Source organism: Cherax quadricarinatus, chromosome 36, assembly GCF_038502225.1.
Source record: "Cherax quadricarinatus isolate ZL_2023a chromosome 36, ASM3850222v1, whole genome shotgun sequence".
Classification (NCBI taxonomy): Eukaryota; Metazoa; Arthropoda; class Malacostraca; order Decapoda; family Parastacidae; genus Cherax; species Cherax quadricarinatus.
In genome coordinates this window covers 22357491-22379114 of record NC_091327.1, presented here as the reverse complement: position 1 = coordinate 22379114, position 21624 = coordinate 22357491, and the positions used below count along the sequence as shown (strand labels likewise).

At 41.2% G+C, this 21624-nt stretch overlaps 1 protein-coding gene across 1 annotated transcript in view; it reads right to left on the bottom strand.

Annotated features, from left to right (window-relative positions):
* The window catches only part of LOC138853651 (uncharacterized), a 490873-nt gene that overhangs the window by 127045 nt on the left and 342204 nt on the right, over positions 1 to 21624 (bottom strand). The window contains exon 2 of the mRNA XM_070091659.1: positions 5658 to 6615. Coding sequence (XP_069947760.1) covers positions 5658 to 6615 — 958 coding nt within the window. The remainder of the gene's footprint in view (positions 1 to 5657; positions 6616 to 21624) is intronic.

The window sequence follows — 21624 nt, the reverse complement described above, 5'->3', positions numbered from 1 at the left end:
GATGGATAAACTGTAGATCACACAACTAATAAGGACGAGGGATTTTTATTATAATTTATTTAACGCTGACATTATGATGAGAGCGTGTACGTGTGTGTGTGTGTGTGTGTGTGTGTATGTGTGTGTGTGTGTGAGTGTGTGTATGTGTGTGTGTGTGTGTGTGTGTGTTTGTGTGTGTGTGTGTGTACGTGTGTGTGTGTGTGTGTGTGTACGTGTGTGTGTGTGTGTGTGTGTGTATGTGTGTGTGTGTGTGAGTGTGTGTGTGTGTATTTCAATGTATATACACAGAGATATATGTCCCTTAAATTATAAAGATTTCAATTAATAAAGTACAAATCGATTAAATGAACCTTCTTTAATCTTGTATTTCAGAATATGTAAATTCTTCTTCTTCTTCTTCTTCTTCTTCTTCTTCTTCTTCTTCTTCTTATTATTATTATTATTATTATTATTATTATTATTATTATTATTATTATTATTATTATTATTATTATTATTATTATTATTATTAGTAGTAGTAGTAGTAGTAGTAGTAGTTGTAGTAGTAGTAGTAGTAGTAGTAGTAGTAGTAGTAGTATTTACTACTATTATTACTTGATTATAGCCTTTTATTAATTTATATATATTAATTTGTATATACTTTTTTTTCAGATTTCAGTCTTTTTTTAAGTATTGCTATTTTTGTGCGTATACACACTGCCAGGTGCATACATGTATATATATATATGTATATATATATATATATATATATATATATATATATATATATATATATATATATATATATATATATATATATATATATATATATATATATATATATATATATATATATATAATCACACTGGCCGATTCCCACCAAGGCAGGGTGGCCCGAAAAAGAAAAACTTTCACCATCATTCACTCCATCACTGTCTTGCCAGAAGGGTACTTTACACTACAGTTTTTAAACTGCAACATTAACACCCCTCCTTCAGAGTGCAGGCACTGTACTTCCCATCTCCAGGACTCAAGTCCGGCCTGCCGGTTTCCCTGAATCCCTTCATAAATGTTACTTTGCTCACACTCCAACAGCACGTCAAGTATTAAAAACCATTTGTCTCCATTCACTCCTGTCAAACACGCTCACGCATGCCTGCTGGAAGACCAAGCCCCTCGCACACAAAACCTCCTTTACCCCCTCCCTCCAACCTTTCCTAGGCCGACCCCTACCCCGCCTTCCTTCCACTACAGACTGGTACACTCTTGAAGTCACTCTGTTTCGCTCCATTCTCTCTACATGTCCGAACCACCTCAACAACCCTTCCTCAGCCCTCTGGACAACAGTTTTGATAATCCCACACCTCCTCCTAACTTCCAAACTACGAATTCTCTGCATTATATTCACACCACACATTGCTCTCAGACATGACATCTCCACTGCCTCCAGCCTTCTCCTCGCTGCAACATTCATCACCCATGCTTCACACCCATATAAGAGCGTTGGTAAAACTATACTCTCATACATTCCCCTCTTTGCCTCCATGGACAAAGTTCTTTGTCTCCACAGACTCTTAAGTGCACCACTCACCCTTTTCCCCTCATCAATTCTATGATTCACCTCATCTTTCATAGACCCATCCGCTGACACGTCCACTCGCAAATATCTGAATACATTCACCTCCTCCATACTCTCTCCCTCCAATCTGATATCCAATCTTTCATCACCTAATCTTTTTGTTATCCTCATAACCTTACTCTTTCCTGTATTCACTTTTAATTTTCTTCTTTTGCATACCCTACAAAATTCATCCACCAATCTCTGCAACTTCTCTTCAGAATCTCCCAAGAGCACAGTGTCATCAGCAAAGAGCAACTGTGACAACTCCCACTTTATGTGTGATTCTTTATCTTTTAACTCCACGCCTCTTGCCAAGACCCTCGCATTTACTTCTCTTACAACCCAATCTATAAATACATTATACAACCACGGTGACATCACACATCCTTGTCTAAGGCCTACTTTTACTGGGAAATAATTTCCCTCTTTCCTACATAATCTAACTTGAGCCTCACTATCCTCGTAAAAACTCTTCACTGCTTTCAGTAACCTACCTCCTACACCATACACCTGCAACATCTGCCACATTGCCCCCCTATCCACCCTGTCATACGCCTTTTCCAAATCCATAAATGCCACAAAGACCTCTTTAGCCTTATCTAAATACTGTTCATTTATATGTTTCACTGTAAACACCTGGTCCACACACCCCCTACCTTTCCTAAAGCCTCCTTGTTCATCTGCTATCCTATTCTCCGTCTTACTCTTAATTCTTTCAATAATAACTCTACCATACACTTTACCAGGTATACTCAACAGACTTATCCCCCTATAATTTTTGCACTCTCTTTTGTCCCCTTTGCCTTTATACAAAGGAACTATGCATGCTCTCTGCCAATCCCTAGGTACCTTACCCTCTTCCATACATTTATTAAATAATTGCACCAACCACTCCAAAACTATATCCCCACCTGCTTTTAACATTTCTGTCTTTATCCCATCAATCCCAGCTGCTTTACCCCCTTTCATTTTACCTACTGCTTCACGAACTTTCCCCACACTCACAACTGGCTCTTCCTCACTCCTACTAGATGTTATTTCTCCTTGCCCTATACACGAAATCACAGCTTCCCTATCTTCATCATCATTTAACAATTCCTCAAAATATTCCCTCCATCTTCCCAATACCTCCAACTCTCCATTTAATAACACTCCTCTCCTATTTTTAACTGACAAATCCATTTGTTCTCTAGGCTTCCTTAACTTGTTAATCTCACTCCAAAACTTTTTCTTATTTTCAACAAAATTTGTTGATAACATCTCACCCACTCTCTCATTTGCTCTCTTTTTACATTGCTTCACCACTCTCTTAACCTCTCTCTTTTTCTCCATATACTCTTCCCTCCTTGCATCACTTCTACTTTGTAAAAACTTCTCATATGCTAACTTTTTCTCCCTTACTACTCTCTTTACATCATCATTCCACCAATCGCTCCTCTTCCCTCCCGCACCCACTTTCCTGTAACCACAAACTTCTGCTGAACACTCTAACACTACATTTTTAAACCTACCCCATACCTCTTCGACCCCATTGCCTATGCTCTCATTAGCCCATCTATCCTCCAATAGCTGTTTATATCTTACCCTAACTGCCTCCTCTTTTAGTTTATAAACCTTCACCTCTCTCTTCCCTGATGCTTCTATTCTCCTTGTATCCCATCTACCTTTTACTCTCAGTGTAGCTACAACTAGAAAGTGATCTGATATATATGTGGCCCCTCTATAAACATGTACATCCTGAAGTCTACTCAACAGTCTTTTATCTACCAATACATAATCCAACAAACTACTGTCATTTCGCCCTACATCATATCTTGTATACTTATTTATCCTCTTTTTCTTAAAATATGTATTACCTATAACTAAACCCCTTTCTATACAAAGTTCAATCAAAGGGCTCCCATTATCATTTACACCTGGCACCCCAAACTTACCTACCACACCCTCTCTAAAAGTTTCTCCTACTTTAGCATTCAGGTCCCCTACCACAATTACTCTCTCACTTGGTTCAAAGGCTCCTATACATTCACTTAACATCTCCCAAAATTTCTCTCTCTCTGCATTCCTCTCTTCTCCAGGTGCATACACGCTTATTATGACCCATTTCTCGCATCCAACCTTTACTTTAATCCACATAATTCTTGAATTTACAAATTCACATTCTCTTTTCTCCTTCCATAACTGATCCTTCAACATTACTGCTATCCCTTCCTTTGCTCTAACTCTCTCAGACACTCCAGATTTAATCCCATTTATTTTCCCCCACCGAAACTCCCCTACCCCCTTCAGCTTTGTTTCGCTTAGGGCCAGGACATCCAACTTCTTTTCATTCATAACATCAGCAATCATCTGTTTCTTGTCATCCGCACTACATCCACGCACATTCAAGCATCCCAGTTTTATAAAGTTTTTCTTCTTCTCTTTTTTAGTAAATGTCTACAGGAGAAGGGGTTACTAGCCCATTGCTCCCGGCATTTTAGTCGCCTCATACGACACGCATGGCTTACGGAGGAAAGATTCTTTTCCACTTCCCCATGGACAATAGAAGAAATAAAGAAGAACAAGAGCTATTTAGAAAAATGAGAAAAACCTAGATGTATGTATATATATATATATATATATATATATATGTATATATATATATATATATATGTATATATATATATATGTATATATATATATATATATATATATATATATATATATATGTATATATATATATATGCATGTGCGTGTCTGTGAAGTGTGACCAAAGTGTAAGTAGGAGTAGCAAGATATCCCTGTTATCTAGCGTGTTTATGAGACACAAAAAGAAACCAGCAATCCTACCATCATGCAAAACAGTTACAGATTTCTGTTTCACAGTCATCTGGCAGGACGGTAGTACTTCCCTGGGTGGTTACTGTCTACCATATATACTATATATATATATATATATATATATATATATATATATATATATATATATATATATATATATATATATATATGTATCAGTGTATATACATCCAGAGATATGCGTATATACACTCAGGTGTATCATCCTGTGCACATACACACAGGGTTGTGTAAATCTCAGCGTGTATACAGATGTGTATATCTGTGTGTGTATGGAGTCAGAGATGTGTATCTCTTAGTGTACATAACTGTACATCAGAAGTTGGCTTTAACCTTACTTTCATGTTATTATTAATGTGTTCTTGACGTTAATATTCAGGTCAGCTGTGTTTTTTATGACCCGTCGGCAGTCGATAGACTTTTTTTTTTAAATAATAATAGTGCACAAATTATGTAAATGTAAAGTCAGACAAGGTTTTAGTGAGACAACGTTTCGCCCCGTAGCTTACGTTTTTATATTTATGTTCAACAGTGCATCAATTGCATTAATATTCTTTTCACCTCCTCGGCTGAACTGGGTGATAATCTATGGTTTACTGGGAGTAAAATTTCGTAGGATTTGAGACGGACATCACTATTTTCTGGGGAATATTGAAAAAAAAAGCGTTTTACCTGGATTATACCTTTAGGGGTTTTTGGGGTCAACGCCCCCCGGCCCTGTCCATAACCAGGCCTCGGGGGTAAGGGAGGATCTTTCGTTCATTAGTTACATACTCACTCAGAATTGTATTATAGATCTGCTACCACATTAAATGAGCTGTGAGATGTTGTATCTTGGGATCTATGGTTGCGAAGCTTTCTTTGTTTACCATAAAATAAAATAATCTAACTTAGAATTTACCTTTAAAGTCTACATTAGGCTACGCTTGATCTTAATTTACGAAGAAAATAGGTTTTTTTTTATTGGCTCAAAATTTACGAATTAATGTCTCGATTACGCAACCCACTAATATTCGTAAATTTACGTAATAACTTAAATATGTAAATGCAGCTAAATACTGTCTGTTATTATTATTATTATTATTATTTTTATTATTATTATTATTATTATTATTATTATTATTATTATTATTATTATTATTATTATTATTATTATTAATTTACATTAGTAAAAACTCTAAAAGAAATATTATGAACATACACGAGTGTTAAGACTCACCTGAGGTCTGGGTGTAGGTAAAGTACCCGCCAGGAGGCCAGACTGGTCGTGCCCTCTGAACCAGGTTCCTTCACTCCTGGGTCCTCGTCAGCGCCTCCTGCGAGAGGCAGCCAGGTGCTCCAGGTAATATTTGTTGGTGTTGTGTCGGAGTCTGGCAACCCCGGCTTCATTACGTCCCTTGAGGCTGCCTCGTTCTGAGGCCTTTTTCTCTGTCTAATACGTCGAGCGAGTTCGTTATAGTCTTCGCCGGTGTTGGCTGAGAGACCCTTGATCTCTGTTAATCTCAGTCTGGGCGCCGGAGGCAGACTAGGTAAAGGACATCTTCCGTTTTCACAGTCTCTCTGTCTCTCGCTTGCCTTCCTTTCTCTGACGTTGTTCCCTGCCTTGCATCCCCGTTTCTCTCCTCCTTCGCTATTATCAGCATTATTACATCTTCCCATGAGAATCAACTTTGCCCTGTGTTCTCGTGTGCTATCTTTGTTATCTACCTTTCTTCTCTGGCGTTCCTTCTTATCTCTCATTCCCCCGTCATCGTCTTCGTCACCGCCTGCTGCCGGAGGCAAGTTTCCACTCTGCTGGGTCTCTGAGCTGTTGACTCCGACTTCCCACTCCTTCCCCATACCCCCAGGCTTGTCCTCCTTCACCATCTCCTTCATTTCCCTCTCCCTCCTCTGGATTCCTTGCGGCGGAGGTGACAGGGTGATTGATGGATTACTTCTTTCGTGGAATCCCACAGAAAGTGGTTGATATTTCGGTTGGAGTTCGACTGGATTCAGGAGGCGTTTGTCGTGCGGTGGCCGGGTAGTGTGGCTGATGGGGAAAGAGTGTGCCGGGTGTGGGTGGTGGGTGTGACGGGGTGAGGGCACACACAGCAGCTGCAGGAGTGCCGCTGGGTCACCGTCACCCTCCAGCACAACCGTCACAGCGGGGTTACCACCAGCGTCACTAGCCAACACACCTACGGACAGAGAAAATGCAGTATTATACCAGACAATAACCCAGCACACCCAACCTAAACTTAGAGACTGAACACCTGTCAGGTTCTGAACACCTATCAGGTTCTGAACACCTATCAAGGCTGAACTCACCTCCCGACGTCTTGCACTGCCTCCAGTGAGTATTCTTCGCACTGCAGTGATAAAACCACTAGTGGGCGAAATGTCTCCACACTAAGGATACCTAAGTGTTGCACATGTGTCTTATTCATCCATTTGTCGGATTTATACACCAATAATCTACCTAACAAACATAAATATACCAATTTACAAGTTACAATATTACGTGAGACACAATATTACGTGAGACACAATGTTACGTGAGACACAATGTTACGTGAGACACAATGTTACGTGAGACACAATATTACGTGAGACACAATATTACGTGAGACACAATGTTACGTGAGACACAATGTTACGTGAGACACAATATTACGTGAGACACAATATTACGTGAGACACAATGTTACGTGAGACACAATATTACGTGAGACACAATATTACGTGAGACACAATGTTACGTGAGACACAATGTTACGTGAGACACAATATTACGTGAGACACAATATTACGTGAGACACAATGTTACGTGAGACACAATATTACGTGAGACACAATATTACGTGAGACACAATATCAGTCATCAATGAGATTAAATTCCAGAGTTTTCTTACTCTTTTCTGTTTTTTGTCTTCTCTACATCACAAAAAAAAAAAAAAAATTCTCCGCCTGACCGGCACCGACAATAACTCTGATCTCAGAGTGTTAGAGAGAGTCTCAGACGCTGAGAGCGGATGCTGCTCTCAGCAGCGGACGGTAGAATTATTGTCCGATGGGCCTTTCCGATGAGTGAACCCATGCGGGTTTAGCCCTTCGCATAAATGTCGTTATAACCGCGAGACTTCACTTATAATTTTCCACCAAATTTCGGTCCCCTTTATTTTTTTTTAATTCCTCTTGCATTAATATCAGTGAGGCTGAGTTTCTGTCACTGTGGGAAAGCCAACCACGAAACGGGTGGGGTTTGAACTCCTGGCGAGTGAAATCCAACGTAATCTAAATGGGTAACATTTAAACATTAATGTTGGGCATAAAATGTAAAAGAAAATGACCTTAAAATGAGAATGTGTTGATGTTTGAGGAACATTCATGAATACTGAGTACTGGGAACACCTTAAAGTGTGTACTGGGAACACCTTTGTGGTCCCCAGTACTCTGATAACCTGGAGGTACCTGAAGTTCTGAATTCCCCCACCCCCATCTTCACGTTCAGGGAGGGGCGGGGACAAGATTCCCTGAATCCCCTTAACGAGAATACCTAACACCCTGAACCAGGACCTGAGGTTGTACTCTCTCCAACACACGTCTTCAGCCTCGATCTCTCACCAGATATTAAGTCAACTGGGTAAATTACTCTTTAAGCCAATGACCAGTTAATTCACAGTTTTCTCTCTCTCTCTCTCTCTCTCTCTCTCTCTCTCTCTCTCTCTCTCTCTCTCTCTCTCTCTCTTTATTTAAACAGGGTTTTACAAGGTTAGGTTAGGGTTCCTAACTTTATTTACAAGCTAAGAGCTGTTACCTACATCAGCTCTTTCTTTCTCTTTCTCTTTTCCTGTTTGCCTCTCGCTCTTTCTTTCTGTCTGTCTGTCTGTCTGTCTCTCTCTCTCTCTCTCTCTCTCTCTCTCTCTCTCTCTCTCTCTCTCTCTCTCTCTCTCTCTCTCTCTCTCTCTCTCTCTCTCTCTCTCTCTCTCTCTCTCTCTCTCTCTCTCTCTCTCTCTCTTGGGTTATGAGTCCCGATATTTGCTCGTTTGAGATCACGTTCATTCTTCTGGTTTAGCCAGATGCCAGATGCCAGATGCCAGATGCCAGATGCCAGATGCCAGATGCCAGATGCCAGATGCATACTAAACATAAGATTAATAATACAATAGATATACACCAGATCATATACACAGAATATTCTCCTAATATTCGCTAAATATACACTAAATGTAAATCAGATATACGTAGACATGTATAAGATAATCGCAATCACGTGTCCTCTTCAATCAGAGAAAGTAAGGAAGAGTTGATAAGTGTGGCAAATATGTCAGTTTAAGGTTAGGTCAGGAAACAGGACAAGTGTTTCCTGACGCGGGTCCTAGTCATAGGATGACCCTCCACTTGAACATTTGGTCATCTGACCGAGGCCTTCCACTGGCTTACTGGTCCATAATTACGGTTATAATTATAACTATTAGGAATTATTGGGGGTTACATAAGAACATAAGAACATAAGAACGAAGGAACACTGCAGCAGGCCTACTGGCCCATGCGAGGCAGGTCCAAGTCTCCTACCGGCTTTAGCCAATGCACCCAACCTAGTCAGGTCAGGTCACATTGACTTAAGGGAGGAACACGTCAACCGACCTGGTAGCACAAGCTATCAGGTCCAACTCACACCCACCCACATCCACTCATGTATTTATCCAACCTATTTTTAAAACTACACAACGTTCTGGCCTCTATAACTGTACTTGGGAGTTTGTTCCACTCATCCACAACTCTATTACCAAACCAGTACTTTCCTATATCCTTCCTGAATCTGAATTTTTCCAACTTGAAACCATTGCTGCGAGTCCTGTTTAGGCTAGATATTTTCAGCACACTATTTACATCCCCTTTATTTATTCCTGTCTTCCATTTATACACCTCAATCATATCCCCCCTAATTCTACGTCTTTCTAGAGAGTGCAGATTCAGGGCCCTTAGTCTATCCTCATAGGGAAGGTTTCTGATACATGGGATCAACTTTGTCATCCTCCTTTGTACATTTTCCAGAGCATTTATATCCATTCTGTAATACGGTGACCAAAACTGTGCAGCATAATCTAAATGAGGCCTAACCAAGGATGTATAGAGTTGAAGAACAACCTGAGGACTCCTATTATTTATGCTTCTTGATATGAAGCCAAGGATTTTATTAGCTTTATTGCGAACACTTATGCACTGTTGTCTTGGTTTCAGATTACTGCTAACCAGAACTCCTAAATCTTTTTCGCAATCCGTAATATTAAGATCTACATTATTTAGTTTATATGTGGCATGGTTATTGTCCTGTCCAACATTTAGAACTTTGCATTTGTCTATATTAAACTGCATCTGCCACTTCTCCGACCACTGCATCAGTCTATTCAAATCTTCCTGGAGTGCTCTAATGTCCTCGTCAGAATGAATTCGACGGCCTATTATGGTGTCATAGGCAAACTTGCCGATGTCGCTCTTTATGCCCTCATCTATGTCGTTTATGTAGATTGTGAACAGCAGGGGGCCCAACACTGACCCCTGTGGAACACCGCTCGTGACGCTTCCCCACTCTGATTTCTCCCCATTTATGCAAACTCTCTGCTGCCTATTTGTCAACCATGCCTCTATCCAGGAAAAAATTTCTCCTCCTATTCCATGTGCCTTAATTTTCCTCAATAGTCTCTGATGTGGGACCCTGTCAAAAGCCTTACTGAAGTCCATATACACAATATCATATTCATTACCATGATCTACCTCCTCAAATACCTTAGTGAAAAAAGTTAATAAATTCGTAAGGCAGGAACGCCCCTTTGTAAAACCATGCTGAGATTCGTTGATTAATTTATGCTTTTCAAGGTGGCTACGAACTGCCTCGGCAATTATTGATTCCATAAATTTTCCCACTATGGAGGTTAGGCTTATTGGTCTATAGTTCGAAGCTAAGGACCTGTCACCTGCTTTGAAAATAGGTATCACATTTGCCATTTTCCACTTATCTGGCACCATGCCAGTTTATAGTGATATGTTGAAAAGATTAGCCAAAGGTTTGCTAAGCTCCTCTTTACATTCCTTTAGAACCCTTGCATACAGTTCATCAGGGCCTGGGGATTTGTTAGGTTTTAATTTATCTATTTGCCTAAGGACCATGTCATTTGTGACCCTAATCGTGCACAGTTTATTATCGTCCTGTTCCACATAATTTATCATTTCTGGAATATCGCTGGTATCCTCCTGTGTAAAAACTGAGAGGAAGTATGTGTTAAAAATTCTACACATTTCCTTATCACTGTCAGTGAGCTGACCCGAGGAACTTTTGAGTGGGCCTATCTTGTCCCTGATCTTACTTCTGTATACCTGAAAGAATCCTTTTGGGTTAGTCTTCGATTCTCTTGCAACTTTAACCTCATAATCTCTTTTTGCTTTTCTAATTCCCTTTTTTATTTCTCTCTTTAACTGAATATATCGATTTCTTAACTGCCCCTCTCCTCTTTTGATTTGCCTATATATGCCTCTCTTTTGACCAATCAGATATTTTAATCTATTGTTCATCCATTTAGGATCATTTTTGTTTGATCTGATTTCCCTATTTGGAACATAATTTGACTGAGCAGCTAGAACTATGCCCTGGAAAGCATCATATCGGCAACCATCACCACCTACCTGACCCTTAGTCAGGTCATTCCAGTTCAGCTCACCTAAGTAATTTTTCAGTCCTATGAAATCAGCCAAGCGAAAGTCAGGGACGGAGACTTGATTGCCATTATTAGGGGAATTCCATGATATATTAAAACTGAGAGATTTGTGATCACTTTCCCCAAGCTCATCATTAACCTCAAGATTATTAATTAGTGTTTCCCTACTGGCAAGAACCAAGTCAAGGAGGTTATTTCCCCTAGTTGGCTCTGTCACAAACTGTTTTAAAAAACAATCCTGGATCGTATCAAGAAAGTCATCTGACTCTAAATTTCCTGTCAAATTGCTCCAGTCAATCTGTCTATAGTTGAAATCTCCCATTACCACAACATTTTCGTATGTAGATGCCTTACGAATTTCGTCCCATAGAAGTTTACTGCACTCCCTATCAAGATTTGGGGCCCTGTAAATCACACCCAAAATTAGTTTTTCTCGGCCCTCGAGAAGCTGTAACCAAACAGATTCAGTGGCTAACGCTTCTACTTTTATATCTTGTCTAACACAACAATTTAAATTGTCTCTGACATACATCGCTACTCCACCACCCTTCCTGTTGACCCTACCAGTGTCAGCTACCAGTGTCAGCTACCAGTGTCAGCTACCAGTGTCAGCTACCAGTGTCAGCTACCGGTGTCAGCTACCGGTGTCAGCTACCGGTGTCAGCTACCAGTGTCAGCTACCAGTGTCAGCTACCAGTGTCAGCTACCAGTGTCAGCTACCGGTGTCAGCTACCGGTGTCAGCTACCAGTGTCAGCTACCAGTGTCAGCTACCGGTGTCAGCTACCAATGTCAGCTACCAGTGTCAGCTACCAGTGTCAGCTACCAGTGTCAGCTACCAGTGTCAGCTACCTGTGTCAGCTACCAGTGTCAGCTACCAGTGTCAGCTACCAGTGTCAGCTACCAGTGTCAGCTACCAGTGTCAGCTACCAGTATCTTTTATCTGCAGTTCTTGGATTTTATCATAGGCTGTAATCACTGGAGCTCAAGTGAGAGAGATACATCATAATCTACACCTGGAAAATCCTAGAGGGGCTGGTCCCAGATCTGCACATAGAAATCACTCCCTACGAAAGCAAAAGACTGGGAAGATGGTGCAACATGCCATTATCAGGAATGACCTGACCACGAAGTGCTATCATTTAACACCACTTATACTAACACCAGCAACACTGTTGCCAAGCGTCTTACAATTCTCAGTTATATAATGTCACCACCACAACCACCACCAATATTACTACCATCGTAACTACGACGACGACGGCGACGACGACGACGACGACGACGACGACGACGACGACGACCACCACCACCACCACCACCACCACCACCATCACCACCACCAACACCACCACCACCACCACCACCACCACCACCACCACCACCACCACCAGCCGACACTACCAGTGCATGTTGCATGCGCTGACTCTCTTATTACTCAGTACACACACAAGACCAACCACAAATTGGAGGCATATGGCGGTGCAATAATGTCCGCACCTCTATATAAAATCTTTGCAGAAGTCAATACTACCAAGGCTACATGAGAGGTATGTGGCGTGAGCTCCCGCATGAAGGATGCGGTACTGGTGGCAATGTTCCGGAGTCTATTGCAGCTTGTCGAACTGACAGTGAGACCTGACTCGAGCTGAGATCGAGAAAGCTCCATTAATTGATCTTTTTACCAGAAAATGTTGTAACATTAGATAAGTACAAGGAGGAGTCTTAAAGGACCCAGATTTTTATTGGTGTTGGACCTGTTAAACGATAGCATCCGGCCGGATCTACGTGATGGAAATGAAGAAAAAACAGACCATACCGCGGGTGGGGTTTGATCCCGCGGTCAGAGAGTCTGAAAACTCCGGACCGTCGCGCTAACCACTGGGCCAGCTGGCTTCAATAAGATTCATCCAACTAGGTATATTTCTACACCATAGGAAGGTTAGCATAGGCACCACTGTGACCACAAATGCAAGTTTTTACAGACGAATCTTGCGCTAGCGTGGCCGTGACGAACTCTAGCTCAAGTCCCCTCAAAGCCGTCAACATAACTCACGAAATCGTAATGACACGATTGCAAACCCCACCTGTGGCATGGTTTGTTTGCAATCGTGTCATTACGATTTCGTGAGTCAAGAAAAAACAGTTCCAGCACTTCCTAATTCATGGGTGTGGGATGGCCAGATGCACCCATCACCCATCAGTGGGGGTGATGGACGGGAGGAAGATGGGTGTTACGTGCACCTGGTTAGTTACTACTAGACGTTCACAACATCAACTGCAAATCCTCTATTCATCAAATTAAGCAAGAAATCCAGAGCCATCTAGTGGTGGTATGCAGTCCTAGTCACTGATACGTATGTTGTGGCCTTTTGACATGGGTTCCCAGGCAGCTCTAGAGGTGGTACCTCTCGTTGTGTTTATATACAAGTATAAAATAAGTTATTTCTAGTCTAGCTTCTTTGTCAGGTGATATTTGTGTCACACTAGAAGTATCTCGCAGCGTAACTCAGCCTGCAGGAGAAGATATATGAAGATACATAACGATGACACCCAGGTGCTGCACATATATCTTATTCATCAGCTTGTCGGTATTGTATACCATCATTGTAATAACACCAATATTGCGGACCTGGAGGAGAAGTACTGGAGTTTGTTTAATGGCTCTGCCATTACCACTGCCTCCACTAGCCCCACTATCAACGTTACTGCCACCATTATCACCGCCACCGCCACCATTGCCACTGTTTGTGCAGTAAATCCTCCAGTCGTGAGATTTCGTTTACCTTCGCTGAAGTTTATCACGTGAACAGAGGAATTATTGTTCTGGGGATGTCTGCAGCCGATGAAAGGGAATGTTGAAACTAAGATGAAGGTACGGTGAAGGTGTGTAGCTCTCTGCACCTTCATGAAGCTACGAACGTACGGTGAAGGTGTGTAGCTCTCTGCACCTTCATGAAGCTACGAACGTACGGTGAACGTGTGTCGCCGCTCCTTCATTCTCCACGAAGCTAAAATTGCTACTATTCCTGGAGCTCAGCATAAGCTAAAACAAAAAGGAGATTTATAATATTCGACCTTCCTTAGCGCCATAACGACCTTCCTTATCGCCATAACAACCTTCCTTAGCGCCATAACGACCTTCCTTACCGCCATAAGCCTGAGAAGGACGAAAAAAATTAACGAGTATGGAAAAGCAACGATAAAGAACGTGAACGAAGAAAAATAAAAATAAGTGGTGAGACCACTTGATGTTTCCCTTTACGAGTATTTTGCGTAGCACAACGAGAAACTTGTTTATCTAATGTAACTTACTGTTACTTCTCTGTGTCTAACATTAATATTTCTGTAATGGTTAATGGGGTTTCAAGTCCATCGACCTACACGAGGGTCGTTAAGGCTGCATACCTCAGGTTCACCACCAGTCAAGAATACTTTAATTCTCAGAGTACAGATTAAAGTATATTCTGAGTGTATATACACCGAAAGACATACACCTCTCGGTGTATATACACTGAGAGACACACACCTCTCGGTGTATATACACTGAGAGACACACACCTCTCGGTGTATATACACTGAGAGACACACACCTCTCTGTTTGTATGCACTGAAATATTTTATATCAGTTAATCTGGGATGAAGGTGAAAGTGTTTAAAGTATAAGTCAGTAGGACAACACCAGCAACATAAATGTTGGGTTATTGATGTAACTTGTAAGACGAAGCTTGCCGCTCTAACTCTGTAATTACTTTCAAGATAATTAAGAGTTTTTTTTACAATATAATGTGATTGAATATATATATATATATATATATATATATATATATATATATATATATATATATATATATATATATATATATATATATATATATATATATATACTTGTGGCTGGGATATTAAACTTGTAGCTGGGATATTGAATTTGTGGCTGGGATATTGAATTTGTAGCTGGGATATTGAATTTGTAGCTGGGATATTAAACTTGTAGCTGGGATATTGAATTTGTGGCTGGGATATTAAACTTGTAGCTGGGATATTGAATTTGTAGCTGGGATATTAAACTTATAGCTGGGATATTGAATTTGTAGCTGGGATATTAAACTTGTAGCTGGGATATTGAACTTGTGGCTGGGATATTAAACTTGTAGCTGGGATATTGAACTTGTGGCTGGGATATTGAATTTGTAGCTGGGATATTGAATTTGTGGCTGGGATATTAAACTTGTAGCCGGGATATTCAACTTGTAGCTGGGATATTAAACTTGTAGCTGGGATATTGAATTTGTGGCTGGGATATTAAACTTGTAGCTGGGATATTGAATTTGTAGCTGGGATATTAAACTTGTAGATGGGATATTGAATTTGTGGCTGGGATATTAAACTTGTAGCCGGGATATTAAACTTGTAACTGGGATATTAAATTTCTGGCTGGGATATTAAACTTGTGGCTTGGTTATTAAACTTGTGGCTGGGATATTAAACTTGTAGCTGCCATATTGAACTTGTGGCTTGGATATTAAACTTGTGGCTGGGATATTAAACTTGTAGCTGGGATATTAAACTTGTAGCTGGGATATTAAACTTGTGGCTGGGATATTAAACTTGTAGCTGGGATATTCAACTTGTAGCTGGGATATTAAACTTGTAGCTGGGATATTAAACTTGTAGCTGGGATATTAAACTTGTAGCTGGGATATTCAACTTGTAGCTGGGATATTAAACTTGTAGCTGGGATATTAAACTTGTAGCTGGGATATTAAACTTGTAGCTGGGATATTCAACTTGTAGCTGGGATATTAAACTTGTAGCTTAAATATTAAACTTGTAGCTGGGATATTCAACTTGTAGCCTGGATATTAAACTTGTAGCTGGGATATTCAACTTGTAGCTGGGATATTAAACTTGTAGCTGGGATATTAAACTTGTAGCTGGGATATTCAACTTGTAGCTGGGATATTAAACTTGTAGTTGTGATATTAAACTTGTAGCTGGGATATTCAACTTGTAGCTGGGATATTAAACCTGTAGCTGGGATATTAAACTTGTAGCTGGGATATTCAACTTGTGGCTGTGATATTAAACTTGTAGCTGGGATATTCAACTTGTAGCTGGGATATTAAACTTGTAGCTGGGATATTCAACTTGTAGCTGGGATATTAAACTTGTAGTTGTGATATTAAACTTGTAGCTGGGATATTCAACTTGTAGCTGGGATATTAAACCTGTAGCTGGGATATTAAACTTGTAGCTGGGATATTAAACTTGTTGCTGGGATATTAAACTTGTAGCTGGGATATTCAACTTGTAGCTGGGATATTCAACTTGTAGCTGGGATATTAAACTTGTAGTTGTGATATTCAACTTGTAGCTGGGATATTAAACATGTAGCTGGGATATTCAACTTGTAGCTGGGATATTCAACTTGTAGCTGGGATATTAAACTTGTAGTTGTGATATTAAACTTGTAGCTGGGATATTCAACTTGTAGCTGGGATATTAAACCTGTAGCTGGGATATTAAACTTGTAGCTGGGATATTAAACTTGTAGCTGGGATATTAAACTTGTAGCTGGGATATTAAACTTGTAGCTGGGATATTAAACTTGTAGCTGGGATATTAAACCTGTAGCTGGGATATTAAACTTGTAGCTGGGATATTAAACTTGTAGCTGGGATATTAAACTTGTAGCTGGGATATTAAACCTGTAGCTGGGATATTAAACTTGTAGCTGGGATATTAAACATGTAGCTGGGATATTCAACTTGTAGCTGGGATATTCAACTTGTAGCTGGGATATTAAACTTGTAGCTTTGATATTAAACTTGTAGCTGGGATATTAAACTTGTAGCTGGGATATTAAACTTGTAGCTGAGATATTAAACTTGTAGCTGGGTTATTAAACCTGTAGCTGGATATTAAACTTGTAGCTGGGATATTAAACTTGTAGTTGTGATATTAAACTTGTAGCTGGGATATTAAACTTGTAGCTGGGATATTCAACTTATAGCTGGGATATTAAACCTGTAGCTGGGATATTAAACTTGTAGCTGGGATATTAAACTTGTAGCTGGGATATTAAACTTGTAGCTGGGATATTAAACATGTAGCTGGGATATTAAACATGTAGCTGGGATATTAAACTTGTAGCTGGGATATTAAACTTGTAGCTGGGATATTAAACATGTAGCTGGGATATTAAACATGTAGCTGGGATATTAAACTTGTAGCTGGGATATTCAACTTGTAGCTGGGATATTAAACTTGTAGCTGGGATATTCAACTTGTAGCTGGGATATTAAACTTGTAGCTGGGATATTAAACTTGTAGCTGGGATATTCAACTTGTAGCTGGGATATTAAACTTGTGGCTGGAATATTAAACCAAAAGAACTTCCTGTTTATGTTGTGGCAGAAAATCATCTGACAAACTATGAGTGAGAGGAAGTTAGAAGAGGATCGGGGAGTCTACATGGCCAGGAGGAAACAGGCACTGAGTCTGGTGCGTGCGAGAAAAACCAGATCTAAACGAGGAGTGCCAGTAGTGCCAGTTACGTATTTATAAGTAAAACACAAGTATAGAGCACGTTACAAAAGCGTCTAAGGCTCTCCCTCGGCTTGAAGATGCAACTAATTTATAATTAACGTGAGAAATAGCGCAACCCCTTACAACTGTGGGATATATATATATATATATATATATATATATATATATATATATATATATATATATATATATATATATATATATATATACATATATATATATATATATATATATATATATATATATATATATATATATATATATATATATATATATATATATATATATATATATATATATATATTTATTTATATATGGTCACAAAGCCTTATCATTCAGACAAGATAAACAGAGTCTCCCAGCTGAGCTGATATCAGCCAAATCCTCCAGCGGGCTACTGACAACACTGTGATCTACACTGAGGATAAATTTAAGTTACTACGTAAGGATAATATTAAGGATAAAAAAAAAACAGCTCAGAGTACAAGACAAACTCAAATGACTCAACAGAGGGAAGCTTAATGTGAGAGACCTGTGAGTAATAATGTCAGAGAATCTCACGTTCGAGGAGCATAATAATAATATCGTTATCGTCACTGCAAGGAAAAGACAAGTTGGATAACTAGAACTTTCAAAACAAAAGAGGCCCAGCCAGTGTTGATAATATTTATTCAGGTCACTCGTCCTCTCTCGGCTGGAATATTGCTGTATACTAATAGCCCTTCAAGCCAGGCGAAATTGCAGAACCGGTGGACGTACAGAGAACCTTCACAGCTTGTATAACCTGAGTCAAACACCTTAATTACTGAGAGCGCTTGAAGTCCCTAGAACTGTTCTCCTTAGAATGTAGACGAGAAGGACACATAACATTCAATACCTGGAAAACTCAGTAGGGCTTGCACCCAGACCGGCGCACAGAAAGTACTACTTATGAACACAAGAGGCTTGGCAGATGGTCCAGGATACCTCCAATGAAAAGCAAGGAAGATATGAGTACAAAAAGAGATAACTCAATAAATTTAAGGGACCCAAGACTCTCCAACGTCCTCCCACCGAACATAATGGGAATTGGCAACATATCCCTAGTTGTCTTCAAGAAGGATCTCGATACGTTCCCTTAAGCAGTTCCTAATCAGCCTAGCTGTGATGCATACACTGAACTGCTGGCGGCGAGCACAAACAACATGAAGGATTACACCAGCATCCAGTGAGCTTAGTCTGGGACCGGTCAGCTGGGAAACTCACAAGAAAATACTAGGGAGGAGGTTACCTGGAGGTCCCAGGTCCCTTGTGAAACGGAGAGAGAGAGAGAGAGAGAGAGAGAGAGAGAGAGAGAGAGAGAGAGAGAGAGAGAGAGAGAGAGAGAGAGAGAGAGAGAGAGAGAGAGAGAGAGAGAGAGAGAGAGAGACAGACAGACAGACAGACAGACAGACAGAGATAGAGAGAGAGAGAGAGAGAGAGAGAGAGAGAGAGAGAGAGAGAGAGAGAGAGAGAGAGAGAGAGAGAGAGAGAGAGAGAGAGAGAGAGAGAGAGAGAGAGAGAGAGAGAGAGAGAGAGAGAGAGAGAGAATGGAAGTTTGAAATTCAAGGAAGGAATCGTTTTTCGACGTGAGGTGTTCAGTGGCTGAGAGGTGATAGTATGCAGTCCACGCCAGTCCTGGGAAGTGGCCGCTACCTTACTGCTGGCAGAGAGGCGGGGTGGGAGGCAGGGAGGCAGGGTGGCAGGGAGGCAGGGTGGCAGGGAGACAGGGAGGCAGGGTGGCAGGATGGCAGGCAAGCAGGGAAAGAGGGAAGCAGAGAGGCGGGAAGAATGTAGAGAGGGAGAGGATGGATGAATGTGCGGAGAGAGGGAACAATTCATCAAATTCCCCCATTTATAGAGAAGGTTAACACGATGTTTCGGTCTTTCTTGGATACCTTTAACAGGTGGGGGATGGTGTCACTACCTTTCGCTCGGCTCCTGGTCGACACATTGCTTCCCAGTTTGACTCTGTCCTGTTTTCGTGAGGAAACACGCCACGGAATTGCTCTAAACACTTCACTTACGAATTTTGACGAGACATCAGTGTGTGTGTGTGTATGTGTGTGTATGTGTGTGTGTGTGTGTGTGTGTGTGTGTGTGTGTGTGTGTGTGTATGTGTGTGTATGTGTGTGTGTGTGTGTGTGTGTATGTGTGTGTGTGTGTGTGTGTGTGTGTTTGTGTGTGTATGTGTGTGTGTGTGTGTGTGTGAGTGTGTGTGTGTGTGTGTGTGTGTGTGGGTGTGTGTGTGTGTGGATGTGGGTGTGTGTGTGTGTACTCACCTAATTGTACTCACCTAATTGTGGTTGCAGGGGTCGAGACTCAGTTCCTGGCCCCGCCTCATCACTGATCGCTACTGGATCCTCTCTCTCTCTGCTTCCTGAGCTTTGTCATACCTCTTCTTAAAACTATGTATGGTTCCTGCCTCCACTACTTCACTTGCTAGGCTATTCCACTTGCTGACAACTCTATGACTGAAGAAATACTTCCTAACGTCCCTGTGACTCGTCTGAGCCTTCAGCTTCCAGTTGTGACCCCTTGTCCCTGTGTCCCCTCTCTGGAACATCCTATCTCTGTCCACCTTGTCTATTCCCCGCAGTATCTTGTATGTCGTTATCATGTCTCCCCTGACCCTTCTGTCCTCCATTGTCGTCAGTCCGATTTCCCTTAACCTTTCCTCGTACGACATTCCCTTGAGCTCTGGGACTAGCCTTGTTGCAAACCTTTGTACTTTCTCTAACTTCTTGACGTGCTTGACCAGGTGTGGGTTCCAGACTGGTGCTGCATACTCCAGTATGGGCCTAACATACACAGTGTACAGTGTCTTGAACGATTCCTTATTAAGGTATCGGAACACTATTCTCAGGTTTGCCAGGCGCCCGTATGCTGCAGCGGTTATTTGGTTGTGTGTGTGTGTACTCACCTATTTGTACTCACCTATTTGTGGTTGCAGGGGTCGAGTCCTAGCTCCTGGCCCCGCCTCTTCACCGGTTGCTACTAGGCCCTCTCTCTCCCCGCTCCATGAGCTTTATCAAACCTCGTCTTAAAACTGTGTATGGTTCCTGCCTCCACTACGTCATTTTCTAGGCTATTCCACTGCCTTACAACTCTATGACTAAAGAAATACTTCCTACTATCTCTCTGACTCATTTGTGTCTTCAACTTTCAATTGTGGCCTCTTGTTTCTGTGTCCCCTCCCTGGAACATCCTGTCTTTGTCCACCTTGTCTATTCCACGCAGTATTTTATATGTCGTTATCATGTCTTCCCTGACCCTCCTGTCCTCCAGTGTCGTCAGGCCGATTTCCCTTAATCTTTCCTCATAGGACATTCCCCTTAGCTCTGGAACTAACCTTGTCGCAAACCTTTGTACTTTCTCTAGTTTCTTGACGTGCTTTATCAAGTGCGGGTTCCAAACAGGTGCTGCATACTCCAGTATGGGCCTGACATACACGGTGTACAGTGTCTTGAATGATTCCTTACTAAGGTATCGGAATGCTGTTCTCAGGTTTGCCAGGCGCCCATATGCTGCAGCAGTTATCTGATTGATGTGTGCTTCCGGAGACATGCTCGGTGTTATACTCACCCCAAGATCTTTCTCCTTGAGTGAGGTTTGCAGTCTTTGGCCACCTAGCCTATACTCTGTCTGTGGTCTTCTGTGCCCTTCCCCTATCTTCATGACTTTGCATTTGGCAGGATTAAATTCGAGAAGCCATTTGCTGCACCAGGTGTCCAGTCTGTCCAGGTCTCTTTGAAGTCCTGCCTGGTCCTCATCAGATTTAATTCTCCTCATTAACTTCACATCATCTGCAAACAGGGACACTTCTGAGTCTAACCCTTCCGTCATGTCGTTCACATATACCAAAAATAGCACTGGTCCTAGGACCGACCCATGTGGGACCCCGCTCGTCACAGGTGCCCACTGTG